We start from the raw sequence: 17,576 nt of genomic DNA, 5'->3' as shown, positions 1-17,576 counted from the left end.
ATGTGGTACAATTGCAACATTTAAGAGGCATTTGGATGGGTATATGAATAGGAACGGTTTGGAGGGATATGGGCCAGGTGCTGGCAGGTGGGACTAGATTGGGTTGGGATATCTGGTTGGCATGGGCCGAAGGGTCTGTTTCCATGCTGTACATCTCTATGACTCTATGACTATGACTCTGTTGGGTTGCAGTAGGTTGTGGATGTGTTCAAAGAGGGGTCATATGGGACTTGAAACGTTAACTATGTTTCTCTCTTGACAGATGATATCAGACCTACTGAATTGGCTCCAGCACGTGATGATTTTTATTATAGTAATTCCACATGCTACTGTATTAGCTCTGTAGAAGTTCTTTACGGTCTTGATAATAGGTGGTTTTGGTGATAGGTAGGATATGGAAATTGAAGCGGAATTCAAGATCTTCCAAAACACCAAAGTTGTGCACTGACGTACCTGGTTTGATTGAAGAGAAGTTAAATCGAAGACTAAGGTTGAAATTATTGGTTGTTCTCCAATCAGGTTGGATTCAGGTTTGCCAACATTAACTTCAAGAAAACTCCCTTAATATGCCAATGCAGCTGTTGGTGAATGGTAGACTGTTTAATTGTGTGAAATTAAGGAGCTGTGAAACACAGCCTTGGGAGGAAAGGAAATTTGGACAATGAATCAACATTACTGTGAAGCATTTGCAGTTTTATGTAATACTGCTGGGAAGTAAATGTGGGATACTCAGGTCTTTGCTTCTAATTACCAACTGAGGCTTGGAAAAGATTGTTAGGCATTTTAATATGAAGAAAATTGTGGTTTAACAAAGTACCACTCTTTGAAAATCAATTTCATAGCTTATTTCCTTCTTTAAGAATTTTGTAACTCATTACAAGAACATGTTTGTGATGATATTTAAGGATGACTCCATAGTCGTTACTAATAATTTTTGTGTAAATGTGTGTAACATATTATTTTTTTCAATTTTGTTTTGCAGGGAAATAGTAAGAAAAGACATTGAAGCATGGGAAATCTCTGGCCAGTGGTTATTTTCCTGTTACTCTGTTGCCAAGGAATATGCATGTGTCTCAGGTACAAAACTGGTTCTGCTTCTGTGCCATTTTTCTAGAATCAGATTATCCCAACATATTTTTACCATTTAAATTCTACCTTAGAATTTTATTTTAAGAAAGAGAAAACAATATCCAAACAACAGACTGAAGAGTCATAGTAAAACCTTATCGATGGAATAAAATTCACAAAAGATAATTCATCAGGTACGTTTAATCTTACTGAAAAATATATGATGGCACAGTGTGTGTTTTGTTTCTCTACAGGTCTTGTGGACATCTCCCCAGAAGAATTGCGATTGGAATATTATAACAGTAAAGCAGGAGGCAGCTTGTCAAATTATGTAAGAACTGTATGCTTTTGAAGTCATTTTACGAATATGAAGTGGAAGCGTTGGACTAATCAGTCATGTTAGCTGATGCACTTTTGAGTGTTGTTTCTGCCTCTTCTTGTGGTAAGGCAAAATGGTGACTTCTGATCCTGAATCTGTGTTCTTTGCAGAGGTAATTGTCTACTTCTTAGGTAAGTTTTCGAGCATGAAGATTCCTGACATTCTTTCATTCCTATCAATGAAAGAACCTCATTGATAACATCTTTTGATGGTTGCCGAAGCTAAAGTGAGAATGGTGTAACCTAGAACGGGTTTATGGATGAGATGATACTTTCCTTGACTGCAAAGATGGAAATACTCTCGTCATGTGAGATGTCACTGATTCACAAGGTGTAGCTGTTGCTGTCTGAGCCAACGTTTACTGACTATCCCTCATTGCCCTTGAGAAAGTTTGTGGTGAGTTGCTGCCTTGAATGACTAAAGTCCAGTATTGAAAGCAGACTGATAGTATCATTAGGGAGGGCATTCCAGGATTTTGACCCATTGACAGTGAAGGAATGATAATATATTTCCCAGTTTGGATGGTGAGTGATTTGGAAGGGAACTTGCAAGTGGTGGTGTTCCTGTGTATCTGATTCTCATGTCCTTCTGGATGGTACTCGTCAGGACTTTGGAAAGTACTGTCTAAGCCGCGTTGGTGAATTTCTGCAGTGCATCTTGTAGATTGTTGCTCAGTAGCTGCAGTGTGCACTATGTGGAAGGAGTAGATGCCTGTGGGTGTGCTCCTAATCACAATGGCTGCTTTGTCCTGGTAAGCGTCTTAAACGTTTTCAAGCAAGTGGAGAATATTTTGTAAGCTTTCTGACTTGTGCCTTGCAGATGGTGAATAGGCTTGGGAAGTTAGAAGAAAAGTTACTTGCTGCAAGACTCCTAGCCTCTGGCCTGCTCTTATAGCCCGAGTACTTATGTGGCTGGTCCAGTTCAGTTGCTGGTCAGTGGTAACCCCCAGGAAGTTGATAGCGGGGAATTCAGTGATGGTGATGCTATTGAATGTCGATTGTTAGTTTGTCTTTTTGAAGATGGTTGTTGGTTCTTTAGCATAAATGTTATTTGCCACTTGCAAGCCCAAGCCTGGTTATTGTCCATGTCATGTTGTATTTGAACATGGACTGCTTTAGTATCTAAAGAGCTTTAAGTGATGTTAAACATTGGTGCAGTTGTCAGCGAGCTTCCCCACTTCTGACCTTCTGGTGAATGGAAGGTCATGGATGAAGCAGCTGAGGACGATTGGACCTAGGACACTGCCCTGAGGAACTTCTGCAGAGATGTTCTTGGAGCTGTGATGACTGACCCCCAACAACCACAACCATCTTCCTTTTATGTCAGATATGACTTTAATCAGCAAACAATTTTCTCTCTGATTCCCTTTGACTCCAGTTTTGTGAGAGCACTTTGATGGCACACTCTCAAATTCAACTTTGATGTCAAGAGCGGTCACTCTTACCCTACCTGTGCAATCCAGCTGTTTTGTCAATGTTTGAAGTAAGGCTGTAATGACATCAGGAGCTGAGGGACCTAAATATTGTTAGTGAGCAGATTATTGCTAACCCAAGTGCTGTTTGTTAGCACTGATACCTTGCATTATTTTACTGATATTCAAGAATGAACTGATGGGAAAGTAATTGGCAGATTGGATTTGTCCTTTTTTTATTGTACAGGACGTACTTGGGCAATTTTCCACATTATTGGATAGATGCCAGTGTTGTAGCTGTATTGTAACATGCAGGATGGGGGCGTGTCAAGTTCTGAAGAGTTATAGAGTGCATAGTTTTTACAGTATCCAGTCCATCAAGCATTTATTAATATCCCAAAAAGTGAATTGAATTGGCTGTAGACTGGCATCTTAATGCTGGAAACCTCTGGAGAAGGCCAAAATGGATTATCCACTCAGAACTTTGGACTGAAGATAGTTGCAAGTGCTTCAACCTTATTTTTTGCATCAGTGTGCTAGGCTCCACAATTATTGAAGATGGCGCTGTTTATAAATTATCCTCCACCGTTCATGACGAGCTATGGCAGGACTGCAGAGTTTATATCTGACCTCTTCATTGTAGAATTGATTAGCTCTGACTTTCACTTCCTGCTTATTCTGTTTGGCTCACAATTAGTCCTGTTTTGTAACTTCATAAGGTTGACTTTTTAGCTATTTCTGGTGCTAATCCTGGCATGCCCTCTTTCACTCTTCATTAAATCAGAAGAATGTTATGGTAGAGTAGGAATATGCTGATCTGTGAGGGCGTAGATTGCATTGGACTACAATTTGGCTGCCACTGAGGGCCTACAGCACCTCATAGATGCCCAATTTTGATTTACTACCTATCCCATTTAGCACAGTGATAGTTTCACAGCATGTGGTAGGGTAGTCTAATGTTCTTTCAATATTGTAATTTTAGTGGTTCACTAATGTCTTTTTGGGAAGAAAATCTGCCAGCCGAACCTGGTCTGCTTGACATGTCACACGAGTCCCAAAGCAATGTGGTTGACTCTCAAGTGCCCTGTGGAAAATTGGGGATGAGCAATAAATACTGGCCTGGCCACTGACATCCGTATCCCGTGAATGAATAAAAAATATCTTCTCTATGTGAAGACTGGACTTCATGTCCACAAGTTGAATTCACTTGCTTTGGTGGGGTTCAATCCCACGACTGTGGTTGCGAGACCAACAATGATACCACAAGGCTATTGCCTCCCCTTTCTTTTCCAGTATAATTAATTGAAATAGATTTACACTGACTTAACAATAGGGAGTGGTACATCGACCCAACCTTTTCTAAAATTTGGCATATGCACCATAATTTTAGCTATTACTATGCAAATCTTGCTTGGAGCTGTTACTAACTTCTCCAATTCATCTTTTATTCTAATTAGAATACATTCCATTGACCTAAGAGTTAAAGTGAGGACACACTGACATTCCACAAATTGGGAGCATGTTTAAGTGAACTAAAGCACCTTTATAATGTTTTAGTGTAGAGAATGTGGTCCTGGAAAAGCACAGTCAGTCAGGCAGCATCCTTGGATGACTGACTGCTCCTTGGATGCTGTTTGATGAGCTGTGCTTTTCCAGCGCCACACTATTGAATCTGATCTCCAGCATCTGCAGTCCTTACTTTCTCCTCCCTGTAAAATGTTTTAATAAACCTGAATCTAAACTTATTTTAATCTAAGCTATTCCTTTTTGGAATGCTTGTTAGTTTCATTGTGCATGATCTATGAACTAAGGCCTTGCGTGACACCCATGTTGTTAATGATTCAGAAACAAAATAATTTACTTTATTTTCATGGATTGCAAGAGCATAAATGGAGCAAAACAATCCAGTATTGAATTTTAAGTTATTGAAATCTCTGGTTAGCAGTTACCTTGAATGAGAACTGAAAGTCATGCATCCAAAATATTTAGAATAACATGCTGACTGAGAGCAAATAGACTTAATGCTCTCAGCTATATGTCCAAGACATTACTTTTTTTGAAGCAATAATTCTTAATTAAAGTAAAAATAATTCAAATGATTCTTCTTTAGTAGCAACAAGACATAGGAACAGGAGTAGGCCATTCAGCCTGTCAATCCTGTTCTGCCTGTCAATCCTGTTCTGCCTGCCATTCATCGAGGTCATGGCTGATCTGTGTTCTAACTCCATATGCCTGCTTTTGGCCCATATTTCTCAATATCTTTGCTTAACAAAAATCTATCTATCTATCTCAGGTTTAAATTTGACAAATGATCTAGTATGAACTGCCATTTGTGAAGTGGGTTACAAACCTCTAACACCTTTTGTGTGCAGAGGTGCTCCCTAATATCTTTCTTGAATGGCCCTAATTGGCCCAGAGTTCTAGAATCCCCATCTTTATCATCCAGTCCATTCTTGTTAATATCTTGAAGACTGATCAGATCACCCCTTAAACTTCTAAGTTCTAGAGAAAACAGACATAACCTTATATAATCTGTCTTCATAGCTACATTTCAGGAGTTAAGTTATCATTCTTGTAGACCTAATTGTATTCCTTTCAAGACCAATATATCTTCCCTAAGATGTGGTGCCAAGATCTGTTTGGAGTACTCCAATTGGGATCTAACCAGGTTTTATAGCTGCCGCATAACTTTTGCATCCTTAAATTCCAGTCCTTTAGATTTAAAGGACAGCATTGTTAATTACTGAATCTGAACAATTACATTAAGTATATGTTAGTTGTAATGTTAATTTCTAATTGTTAGTCTGAAATTTTTTTAAAATTGTATTTTGTTGCAGGCTGACTCCATTAGGCAGTTATCAAATCAACAGAAGAACAGAATGCTTGAAATTAAGAAACCAAATTCATCTGTAAGAAGTTCAATGGTAAGCTGTAATTGGGAAAAGACTGAAAATGTGTATGTAAAATAAATGGTAATTAATTTGTATTTGTGTCATTTTAAAATGTTCCAGTAGGCTTAGATTTTGCAGCTGTTATCCTCACCCTATTTATGAAGTAAATCAAAGCAACTTCTGGCATCTGTGCATGTACAATTGAACATAGAAATCAGGAAATTACTGTCTGCATTACACTGTTCCTCCTCCTCTCTAACATAGGTGCAAAAGCATAAATTTGTGGTACTCACCTACTAGATACTCACTAGTCCAAAAAAGGTTAGAATTTGTCCATATAATTGCTTTTAAATTTATAACAGCATTGTCAATCTTAACTGTTATCAAACAATCACAGTGACGGTGAAAATTAACTTTTACCTGGCTTGCCCTTTAAGATATTAAAAATAATATTGTATTTCCAAAATTCATTACCTCTTGAAGGGTCACTGAACCCAAATGTTAACTCTGCTTTGTCTCCACAGATGCCAACCTGGTGAGTTTCTCCAGCAATTTTTTAAATTTAGTTTCAGACTTCCAGTATCAACAGTTCTTTGTTTTTATTTTTACTTTACCTTTTTTTTGTCTCTTACCTCTCTCTTAATTCCATCTAGCCATCTTAATTTTATTTTCTGTAGCTAATTTTACATTGAATTATTTCTTCTAACTTGGGATGTCTGCTTGTCTCAGTGAAGATTCATCAATCTAATCATGGATTCACTAACTTGCCTAACCCCTCATGTTCATCCGAGGTTCCCTGTAAAAAGGACTATGTTGCTTTGACACTAACAATTACTAAATCCAGTGCAAAAGCTCACAGAAAGTGAATAGCATTGAGCAATGTGCATCTTTCATTCACTGCTAATCATTGTGTGTCATTGTGCTTATATAATACGTTATCAGACCTTTAAAAAAGAACTGCATGACATAAAGTTAATATCTTTAAAATAGTGTCTCTATTATCTAGGCAAATGCAGTCACTGTTTTATAGACATGCAAATTGAGAACACAAGTAGGTTACTTGTCTCCTTGAGTCTGTTCTACTTCTCAATTAGATCATATCTGATTCAATTGTGTTTTGAATTCCATCCAACCCTAAGAGTCTTTGACTTGCATGTCTACCGAATATCATCATCTTTCTTAATTTAATGGCCAGGCAAAGGTAGAGAAGGACGGAAATTGGAAGTAAAGATAATTAATTTTTTTTCCAATTCCAAATGAAAGCAAAAGCAGCACTGGTGCAATCATTGATGTATCAGAAGAAGAGTTCTGGGAGAGGGGCAGATTAGGACTCTAAAAAGGAATGTTCATCTGCTCCACAAAGCAACAGAAACCATCTGGGTACCTTGGCCAGACTTTTGACTTGGAGAATGTGAAACGTGTTTAAGAAAAGAATTAGCTCAGCCAGGCAATGGAGAAGAGCGGTGCTGGATGAGGACTATTCAGATCTACTAGCAAAGAAGAACTGAAGAGTCTTCTGAACATTGATGGGGCAATGGGTGTGTAGAGAGATTGTAAGTCCAAGACGAAGAAGGCAACAGAGGCCAAAAAACTGGGAATTGTGGAACTGGCATAAAGCATCACAAAAGTAGCTGGAAAGAGATTGAACAAGGGAGGAAAAAGTAGTCAAGATGGAATGAAATAAGTTCAGTGGAGCAGGAACAGACTGAAACAATGGGTCTACAAGTGCAGCCCTGTTTGTGGATTTTGGGAAGGTGGTAGAAGCTGACCGCAGGATTAAGGTCTATAAGATGGGCAACTGTGGAGGAAAAAACTCCAGAGCAGGTGAAGTCAGTGACAACCCTGGAAACAAGTTTAATTTTCATTGTTAGGGCCATAGTCCTGGGGGAAAAAAGACATTCAAAACTTGGTGCTCAGGCTCTGCAAGGTAGAGGACCGGCTACCAGACCACAAACCACTCTTGTCAGGAGGTTTGATATCAAAATCTTGAGTTAGACCTGAGAAGAGAGTGTTTTAGAGGCAGACAGGTTGGAATGGGTGAAGAAAGCTGAGAAATGAAGGTGGTGCATGTCACATCAACACCAGGTCACCAGCTGACTGGTTACAGTTTGGGCACACTATATCTCGTAGCAGAAATTGGTCTTTGCAGGGCCCAGCTGAAGCAATATTTCTTAAATTTTATTTTTTTTTGCTGAGAGCTGAAATAGAAGCGAGGGGCAAGAGGGGTCAGCTAAAGAAGTGCCTGGTAGGAGTTTGCTGTTTTACACAATTCCAGGGTCATTTAACGTGTTTTTAAGAGTGTAGGCACGTTGGAGCTGCTGGACAGTAGAAAACTCACCTCCAATTAATTCATTTTATTCTATTCTGGTAGTGACATAATGTCTCAATATTATTGTCATTACTGATCCTAGCAATTAGTTTTAGTTGAATTACAAGCAGAAGTAAACTTTCTAATACTTGAACTGAACTGATCAGCAACAGGTTTAGTCCCACTGCACATTTGAAGGTGTTTTTAATAAATTGATTCTTCTTTGTACATGATACAGGTGTGTACAAGTAATTATACTTCATATCAAAGCAATTGATACTGGCTGAATTCTAATTTTTTGGGGGGTATTGTAAGTAATTCCCTTTTCTATGGAAAATTTTTTTTTAACCTCTAAAAATTGCACTGAAATCAAAAACTTTCCATAATGATTAAATGTAATTTTGACTGTTTGATGATTAGAACATTAAATACCAAGCTGTTGTTTAAAATTTGAAACGTAGTTCTCTCTAGCTCTCTGCTGTTTCACATCAAGACGTAACCATCGTTGTTGTGTAATGGAATATGTTTTTGCTTTTCTCATATATTGACTGCACCTAGATCTGATGTTGCATGGCACACATGCCGAGTTAAACTGTGTCTACCATTCAGTGACTCTGCTATAATGCCATCATTAAAAGAAGTTTCCCAATTATCATATGTTATCCCAAACTCAGCAGGTCTGGCAGCATCTGTGAAGAGAAAGCAAAGTTAATATTTTGGGTCCAGTGGCCTTTCTTCAAAAGAAGCCTTCTGTAAAAGTCAGTAGAACTGAAACGTTAACTCTGCTTTCTCTTCACAGATTCTGCCAAACCTGCTGATTTTCTCCAGCAATTTCTATTTTTGTTTCAGATTTCCAGTATCTGCAATTTTTAAAATCATATTATATCTGTCATCACATGACCTTTCATCGTTTTTAGTCTTGTGCTGAACTGCTCATTCATTGGAAGTGAGCTTCATGTCTGATCTTTAAACTGACATTATTCTTAGAATTTGATTAATCAAGCAGTTAATAGATTATTCCCTTTGTTGCTTTGTTACTAACTTATGTACTTTTTTTATAACTCTTCGTTAGTAATGTACCTGTCTGGATTGAAAATTATTTGAATTGCTGCCAAAAGTTCAGGGTTACAACACAAATGAATCTATTATCATGATTTATTTTATTTAGAGACTTCAAAACTATAACCTTTATTTTCCTTCTCTGTTTCTCCAGAGTGCTGAATTGAGAAAGCCAAACCAACAGAAACCTGCAACAGGATTTGGTGGAATGCAAACTTCAACCTTTGGCTCATCTGGTAACTGTTGATGTGCAATTACAATATAGATGTCTTAAATTAAATGTACTTCTGTAAAGTAGAAATTTTTTTCTAATCTCTGAAAAATGATGGTGTTAGTTAATTTCCTGTACCATTTTGTGGACTGTCAGCTGTTAAAATGCTAGAAGATTGATCTCTGGTTGCCAAGCTGACATTTTAATCTGCTCTTCCTAAAACTTCAGGAAATTTGTACTATAAAAAATGGAGTTTCAGTTAAACCTTTGAGGAATGCAACAAATAAAAGTATAATGTAATGCTGGGGGTCTGGGCACTTGGGGTCACGTAGAGGTGTTTTGAGAATCTGTGCTGTCAGGTGTCGATAAATAATAAAGGAGAGATGCCTCTAGTATGTAATATAAAACTTGCTCTTGACTCTGAGCTGTGTCACTCCTGATGGGTCAAGATGATCATGACAAATTTAAGTCAAGCTATTATAATCCATCTATAATTCCTTAATATAGCTATTAGTGTGCACTAGTTGGAAATTTGTTTGTGCAAGAAAGAGGGCCTTCGTATCAATTTATACACCAGTGCCACAAAGCTTAACAGTTCTAATACAAGTAAACTAATTTACAATGTAAATTCTATTCTATATTTCCAACTAAGTAGCAGGTGATTTAGCCCATCTCTAATATGGCAGTGCTGCAAGTTACTAATTTAGTTCTTTTTCCTGTATTTGTTTCAGAAAGTATCAATTCAAACATCGAGCTGTCTTTTCTCAGTACCACTTTTACATTCAAATTTTATCATTTAACTTTTTTGCTACTGTAGACTAAGTTACTCATCTCAGTGCTGTACTGATATGATTAATTCACTGTTTGAATGGTTCTTAATCATTTAAGACATTTAGACTAATTTTTAGACTAATTGCGTACTACTGTTGAAATAAATAAAACCCCTGGAATTTTCATTTCCAAAGTTTTTCAAGTCAATTTTTATGAGGCCTGTAACACTTATGAATAGGTTTGAAGTGAAGCAGTTGAGTTCATATCTGTTTCCCTGGTGGCTTACTGAAATAACATGACTCACTTCGGTTTTGTTTCTTTTCTAAGGCTTTGCCTCCAGCTCTGTAAACAGCAGCTCATTTAGCTTCAAACCCAGTGCTGGATTTGGCAATACCACAACAACATCACAGTTTGGAAATTCTTCAGCACCTCTGTCAGGATTTGAAACCAAACGAGCCTCTTCCTCGGTGTTTGGAAATACGTCAACGTTTGCACTTCCCACTTCCACACCAGCTTCAGCCCCTGGTGCATTTGGTGGTTCTGCTACCAGCTCAGCTGCAAGTGCTGCAGTGTTTGGAAGTTCTACTCCTTTTGGAAGCAACTCAACAATGGGTTCTTCTGGTTTTGGGGGTTCTGCATCTGCCCAAGCACCGACATCCTCTGCGTTTGGGAGCACTGTAACAACAACAACAACAAATGTTTTTGGAGGAAATGTAATTGCACCAGCAAATAGTTTTGGGAGCAAAGGAACAACAACAACAACAGCAACAACAAATGTTTTTGGGAGCACAGCAGCATCAGTATCTCAGTCCCAAAGCATTCCTGTTGGCAATAATTCAGTTAACGGAAACGATAAGTTGTATACACCTCGGACAGAACTCTCAGCAGATGACTTACAAGAATTTGAAGCAAAGAAGTTCACTCTAGGAAGGATCCCTTTAAGGCCACCACCAATCGAACTTCTAAATGTGTAAATTCGACGAAATATAATTACATTGATTACTTGCCATGATACTTCATTATGCACTAGAAATTATGTTTTTTGAATTTATTTTAATTCTTGGTATATCTGCTATAATCAGTAATATAGGGAATTTAACTTTATAGTAATTTATTGGATTGATTATAATTTCTTTCTCTCCAACTCTTCCCATGTGTTCAATTTCCCCATCTTAAAAAAATTCACAAATATTTGTCAACAGCATCACTCTTTTTGCAAAAGTTGGAATAAACCCACCTGCAATTATTTCTGTATTGGAATTATGTGCTGCCCTTAAGGAGGTATGCAGATTGATAAGTGGTTCATTTGCACCAGTGACTAGGAGGAAGAAAATGAATATATTAACAACAAATGAATGCTGGAAGCACTGAAACTTCAAGCTGTAATTTGCAAGATGCTGAGCATGATTGTAAGCAGAAAACATTGGTATCCCTTAATTAGCTTAATAAAGTTAGAATTACTCTTGAGCGACCTTTAGGATAAATTATTTCAACTTAACAAGCAAGATTTGTATGCAGTACACAACTTAACTGTCTTTTTTAAAAAAAGCTGAAATGCACTGTACATTTTTACTTTAAGGTTTATTTAACTATCTACAGTGCCAATTGTAATTGTTCTAAAATGAATTTGTATTTAACAAAAACACATTATTTTAAATTTCATGTAAAAATATGCATATCAGGAGTGTTTCCATTTTGATGCATCCTAGGAGTACAGATTGTCTACTTGTCCCCAATAAGATGTATACTGTAATTTGCCTGAGTTAACCTGATAATTACCTATTCCCACAATTGTTATATTTTGTACCTTTTTAAGCCTTATAATTGTGAACTTGTGACTCCAATTATTATTTTAGTGCTGAGTTTGAATCAGCATTTTAGAAGGGAAACCAAGTTATTTAACACTGTCAGGAAGTCTCAAATCTCTTCACAATCAATGGTAAATGGTGTATGAGTTTTCACCTATTGTATGCGGGTAGCCTTTTTTTGCTTGTTTGCTGCTTTTAATATTTTTATGTGAAATATTTAGCAAATCACATTAAAGTGCCAAATACAGAATTATATGGTGCCTGTATTTATTGCTGTGGTAGAAATATTTATGAATTGGCCATTTTTTGAATAGTTTCAGATGAATGACTTGGAGAGGAGAAGTGCAAATATTCTTCATTCATTCACCCTTCACAAAACGATGGAAAAAAATCTGTAATCATGTTGTTCACTTTGCTTTTAAAAAGGCTGCAAGTTTTCTGGTTTTAAATATTCATTAGTCAACCTGTTTGTCCCTCATGAGCAGAAGAAAATACCTACCACTTCCAAGGAATTACTTGTGCATTTAAGGATGTCCTTGTTCCTCTATTCTTTTTTTAAAATTATTTTCTCCTATTTGCACTACCATGCATTTTTGTTCTACATACATAGTGAATTTCTCTACATCATCTTGAAGGATTTTAAAGTTAGTTTGGCCATTTGCCAAACTAACAAGTACTTAGGTTTGCCTACAAAGGACAAATGATAACAGAAGATGGTAAATGTGCTGCCAAAGTCAGAAGCTGGGATAGAGGTATCCTTCATTTTCATGAAATTTCAGGCTTAAAACAAGAAGAAAACCTTAAAATTCTCCTTTTTGAACATTTCCCTGCATGGTTCAGAGACCTGAACAATAAATAAAGAAAATTAGAGGCCTTTCAAATGTAGATGATAAGATGTCTTAGGATCTGTATATGGAAGTTTACATATACAAGTTGAAAAATGAAAAGAAAATATTAGTATTTTGGAAATTTTGATTCTAGAGGGCAAAGTGGAGGGTAGCAGGTGAGAGATCATCATAAATGTATTCAAACAGCAGAATACTGCAGGTGCTGAATTGAAACAATACTAGGAAAAATAGCCAAACTATCTAGTGCAGAGAGAGGATCAGAATTAACATTTGAGGGATTGGATATCCGAGTTGGTTCAAGACATGCATTGAAGGCTCAAGTCGGATGAGTATTATGAAGCACAACCACAGATCTGGTAGGAGTAGTTGCAAGCAGAAGATGCAAGAGCCAAAATGGCTGTTTAATTTAATTAATGTTAGTTGTTTGCTCCATCTATCATTTTATATCTATCACACAGATGCATCAGAACAGGTGAACTCAAGTGCAGTCCTGCTGCTACATTGCTACTTCCAAATGCTTGTATTTTCATATCTGGTCTTGAGTGCAATGCTTTATTTAATGCTTCTATGCACACTACATCTGCATTTCATTTTTCCATTCTACCTTCAAATTATAAAAACTAAAACTTGAAGGGCAGTAAGAATTACCTACTTTCTAAAAATCCAATGATTTCATTTCAGCTTATAAATTCCAATTGTATACAGACCTCCCTTGTCCACTATTCACCTTTCTGCAAAGACAAGTTACTCCAAGTTTACAGTCTTTCGTAATGATAGATCAATCTTGTAATGCTTTTTGTCAACTTTGTCATTTGAATCTTAATTAGTTGGCATAGCTTTGTGAGGGACAGGTTATGCCTCACAAATCTTATTTAGTTCTTTGAGGATGTTACTAGACAAGTTGATGAGGGTCGAGCTGTGGATGTGGTGTATGTGGACTTTAGCAAGGCATTTGATAAGGTTCCCCATGGTAGGTTCGTTCAGAAGGTCAGTAGGAATGGGATAGAGGGAAATTTAGCTGTCTGGATACATACTTGGCTGGTCAATAGAAGACAGCGAGTGGTAGTGAAAAGAAAGTATTCTGCCTGGAAGTCATGGTGTTCCACAGGGCTCTGTTCTTGGGCCTCTACTCTTTGTAATTTTTATTAATGACTTTCGTGAGGAGATTGAAGGATGGGTTAGCAAGTTTACAGACGACACAAAGATTGGGGGTGTCGTTGACTGTATAGAGGACTGTTGTAGGCTGCAGTGTGACATTGACAGGATGCAGAGATGGGCTGAGAGGTGGCAGATGGAGTTCAACCTAGATAAATGCAAAGTGATGGATTTTGAAAGGTTGAACTTGAAAGTTGAGTACAGGATTAAAGACAGGATTCTTGGCAGTGTAGAGAAACAGCGGGATCTTGGTGTGCAGGTACATCGATCTCTTAAAATTGCCAGACAAGGGTTGTTAAGAAAGCATATGGTGTTTTGGCTTTCATTAACAGGGGGATTGAGTTTAAGAGCCGTGAGATCTTGTTGCAGCTCTATAAAACTTTGGTTAGACCGCACTTGGAATTCTGTGTCCAGTATTATAGGAAAGATGTGGATGCTTTGGAGAGGGTTCAGAGGAGGTTTACCAGGATGCTGCCTGGAATGGAGGGCTTATCTTACGAAGAGAGGTCGACTGAGCTCAGACGTTTTTCATTGGAAAAAAGAAGGAAGAGAGGGGACCTAATTGAGGTGTACAAGATAGAGAGGCATAGATAGAGTTGATAGCCAGAGACTTTTTCCCAGGGCAGAAATTGTTAACACGAGGGGTCATAGTTTAAAGATGTTTGCGGAAAGTATAGAGGGGATGTCAGAGGTGGGTTCTTTATGCAGAGAATTGTGAGAGCATGGAATGCGTTGCCAGCAACAGTTATGGAAGCGAGTCATTGAGGATATTTAAGAGACTGCTGGACATGCATATGGTCACAGATATTTGAGGGTTCGTACATTTTCCCTTGCATGCGGATCAATGGTCGGCATAACATCGTGGGCTGTTCTGTGCTGTACTGTTCTATGTTCTAACTAATACAGAATCTTAATTTTTGACAATTTACTGAAGTTATTATCTGTCCAGAGAACTGTATAATAGGTGTGAGATGGGGAAGGAGATCCTGTGACTTGTGGCATTTTAGCATTACATTTGTTCATTAGTGTTGTGTATGATTTGAAATTGTTTAGCACACCTGCTGCGCTGTAAGTACAAATGGAACCAAAGTGAACATTTGGTACTGCACTTTATGACGTGGTTTTAAAAACTTGACGAGATTGGGAAGGGGAGGAATTTTAAATTTAAGTTTGGGTTTAGAAGTGGTTGGTTAAAAGAGCTGAAAATGATGGTGCCCAAGGAGTCCATCTGCCATCTATTTTTAACAGTGTGTTCATCTGTGTGCATGAAACCTCATGCAAGGCAGGCTGCCAATTGAAATATGGTAAAGGCAATTAACTCTTTACATGGTTTTCTAAATTAGCTTGGAATTATTGGATTTCTTTGAATCCCCAGTGAAAGGGTGGAGAGAGAACTGAAAATTGAAGGGTCCAAACAAATACTTGGTAAATATCTTGTTGTGTAATTAGACATCCTAGTTGTTTCCTTGCCTAATTGGAAGACTCTTTGCTCACAGGAATTGCTCTGAGATTTAGCTTTTACTACCTTGGGGTTGACTTCCAGTAATTCACAGGCCGTTTCCTTTGTGTTGGAGTCTTGTGTCTGATGGATATTGCTCATCTTATCTATCCAGGAAAAGTGTTACTTATGCAGCTTTATTTAACCCCAGATGAAGACCAAGGTGAACTGCAGCAATATGAGAAATGCCAGCAAAAACAGCAATCTTCTTATCAACCTGCTTCGAGGGGCAGAAACACAAATGAGAAGCAGGAATTGGCCATTCAGCCCAACAAGCCTGCCTTGTCTTTCAATGTGATAATGGCTGATTCTTTATCTCACTGCTTTATTCCTGATCTCTTTCCATACTATTTGACACTCTTTACACATAGAAATGTACCTCAAGACTCCTGGAAGCTTAAGTACAAAAATAGAGACAAAATACATGCAGATGCTGGAATCCAAGATAGACAAGCAGCAAGCTGGAAGAACACAGCAAGCCCGGCAGCATCAGGAGGTGGAGAAGTCAACGCTTCAGATGTAACTCTTCTTCAGGACTGGGGACGGATGAAAGGGGAGGGTGAAGAGTAAGGCTGAGTGGTGAGGTAGTGGTAGGTTAACGCAGAGACCTTTATTGGTCAATGGGAGGAAAGAATAGAGTTGGTAGCTGGAAGGAAGGGTCAGAGGAATGGAAGGGAGAGGGAGGGGCCAGAAAGGGAGTTGGGGGGGGGGGGGGGGGGGTTGAGAAGGGAGGTTATTTGAAATTGGAGAACCCAGTGTTGAGACGTCTGGGCTGTTGGCTGCCCAGGCTGAAGATGAGGTGGTGTTCCTCCAATTTTTGGTCTGATTCATTGTGGCAATGGAGGAGGCTGAGGATTGTCATGTTGGGAAAGGAATGGGAAGGAGAATTAAAATGGGCGGTAATTAGGAGGTCAGGTCAGCTCTTGTGGGTCCAGCTGAGATGCTCAGCAAAATGTGCCCTGAGTTTATGTTTGGTCTCCCCTATGTAGAGAAGACAACATCTGGAGCACCTGATGCAGTAAACCAAGTTGGAGAAGCGGCAGGTGAACTTCTGTCTCACCTAGAAGAATTGTTTGGGGCCCTGGGTGGAGGTGAGGGGGTGGTGTGCCAGTAGGTTTTGAATCTTTTCTGGTTGCAGGGAAAAGTACCTAGGGGTTCAGGGTTTCTTTAGTGGAGAGATTGGTATGAATCAAGGAATGGCAAAGAGAACAGTCCTTGCAGAAGACAGAGGAGGTGGGAAGGTGGTAGGGTCCAATTGGATTTGGCAGAAGTGTTTAAGGATGACACATTGGATGTGGAGACTGGTAGGTGAGGACAAGGGAGACCCTGTCTTTATTGCATTGGGGGGTGGGTTTAGAGCAGTGGAGTGGGGAATGGAAGAGATGCAGCGGAGGGCTATCTGGATGATGGAGGGGATAAGTATGTTGTTCAAAATAGGTGACATCTGGGATGTCTGGGAGTGGAATGTCTCCTCATCCAAGTAGATGCAACGGGGGTGGAGGAATTGGGAAAATGGGATGGGGTTTTTGCAGGATACGGGTGAGAGAAGGTATAGTCCAGGTAGTTATGAGAGTCTGTGGGTTTATAGTAAACATCCATCTGTAGATTGTCGCCAGAGATGGAAATGAAGAAATCAAGAAAAAGGGAGGGAGGTGTCCGAGAAAGACCAAGTGAATTTAAGGGCTGGTGGAAGTTGTGGGCGAAATCAGTGAACTGCTCCAATTCAGCCTGGGTGCAGGATACAGCACTGATGCAGACATCGATGTAATGATGGAAGAGTTGGGGTGCAGTCCCTGTGTAGGTACTGAAGAGGGACGTTTTGGAATAGCTGACAAAGAGGGAGGTGTGGTAAGGCCCATCTGAGTGCCCATGGCCAACTAGCCCATAGTATCTGCTGGTGAATACAGTTCTATTCAATAACAATGTAGATAGGGACTTGAACCCTGATAATAATACAATTTTCAAGGAGATATCTAATGCTTTTGTGCTTGGCAAGTCAAGTCTTCAGTGCTCTTTACTTCTCAAAGCAGAATTAGGACTTAGTTCCCTAAATATGGGGATTATTCTCTGAAGACCTGTGAAGACATTGATGCCTGTTTTTGAGATACAATCACTTGACCATGAGAATTGTCATCAAGCAAGCAGTCAAGAATCTGAATTTGTGTTTTA

At 38.7% G+C, this 17,576-nt stretch overlaps 1 protein-coding gene across 1 annotated transcript in view; it reads left to right on the top strand.

The window, feature by feature from the left end:
- nup42 (nucleoporin 42) overlaps positions 1–12,156 on the top strand; it is a 14,847-nt gene extending 2,691 nt beyond the window's left edge. Inside the window, exons 3-7 of the mRNA XM_043689753.1 lie at positions 983–1,077; positions 1,323–1,399; positions 5,696–5,782; positions 9,271–9,352; positions 10,426–12,156. Of these exons, the coding sequence (XP_043545688.1) occupies positions 983–1,077; positions 1,323–1,399; positions 5,696–5,782; positions 9,271–9,352; positions 10,426–11,072 (988 nt within the window). The 3' untranslated portion in view covers positions 11,073–12,156. The remainder of the gene's footprint in view (positions 1–982; positions 1,078–1,322; positions 1,400–5,695; positions 5,783–9,270; positions 9,353–10,425) is intronic.
- The last annotated feature ends 5,420 nt before the right edge of the window (positions 12,157–17,576 follow it).

Source organism: Chiloscyllium plagiosum, chromosome 5, assembly GCF_004010195.1.
Source record: "Chiloscyllium plagiosum isolate BGI_BamShark_2017 chromosome 5, ASM401019v2, whole genome shotgun sequence".
In the NCBI taxonomy this organism is placed as follows: Eukaryota; Metazoa; Chordata; class Chondrichthyes; order Orectolobiformes; family Hemiscylliidae; genus Chiloscyllium; species Chiloscyllium plagiosum.
The sequence above is the reverse complement of the archived record's forward strand: the minus strand, read 5'-3'. Positions and strand labels throughout refer to the sequence as shown.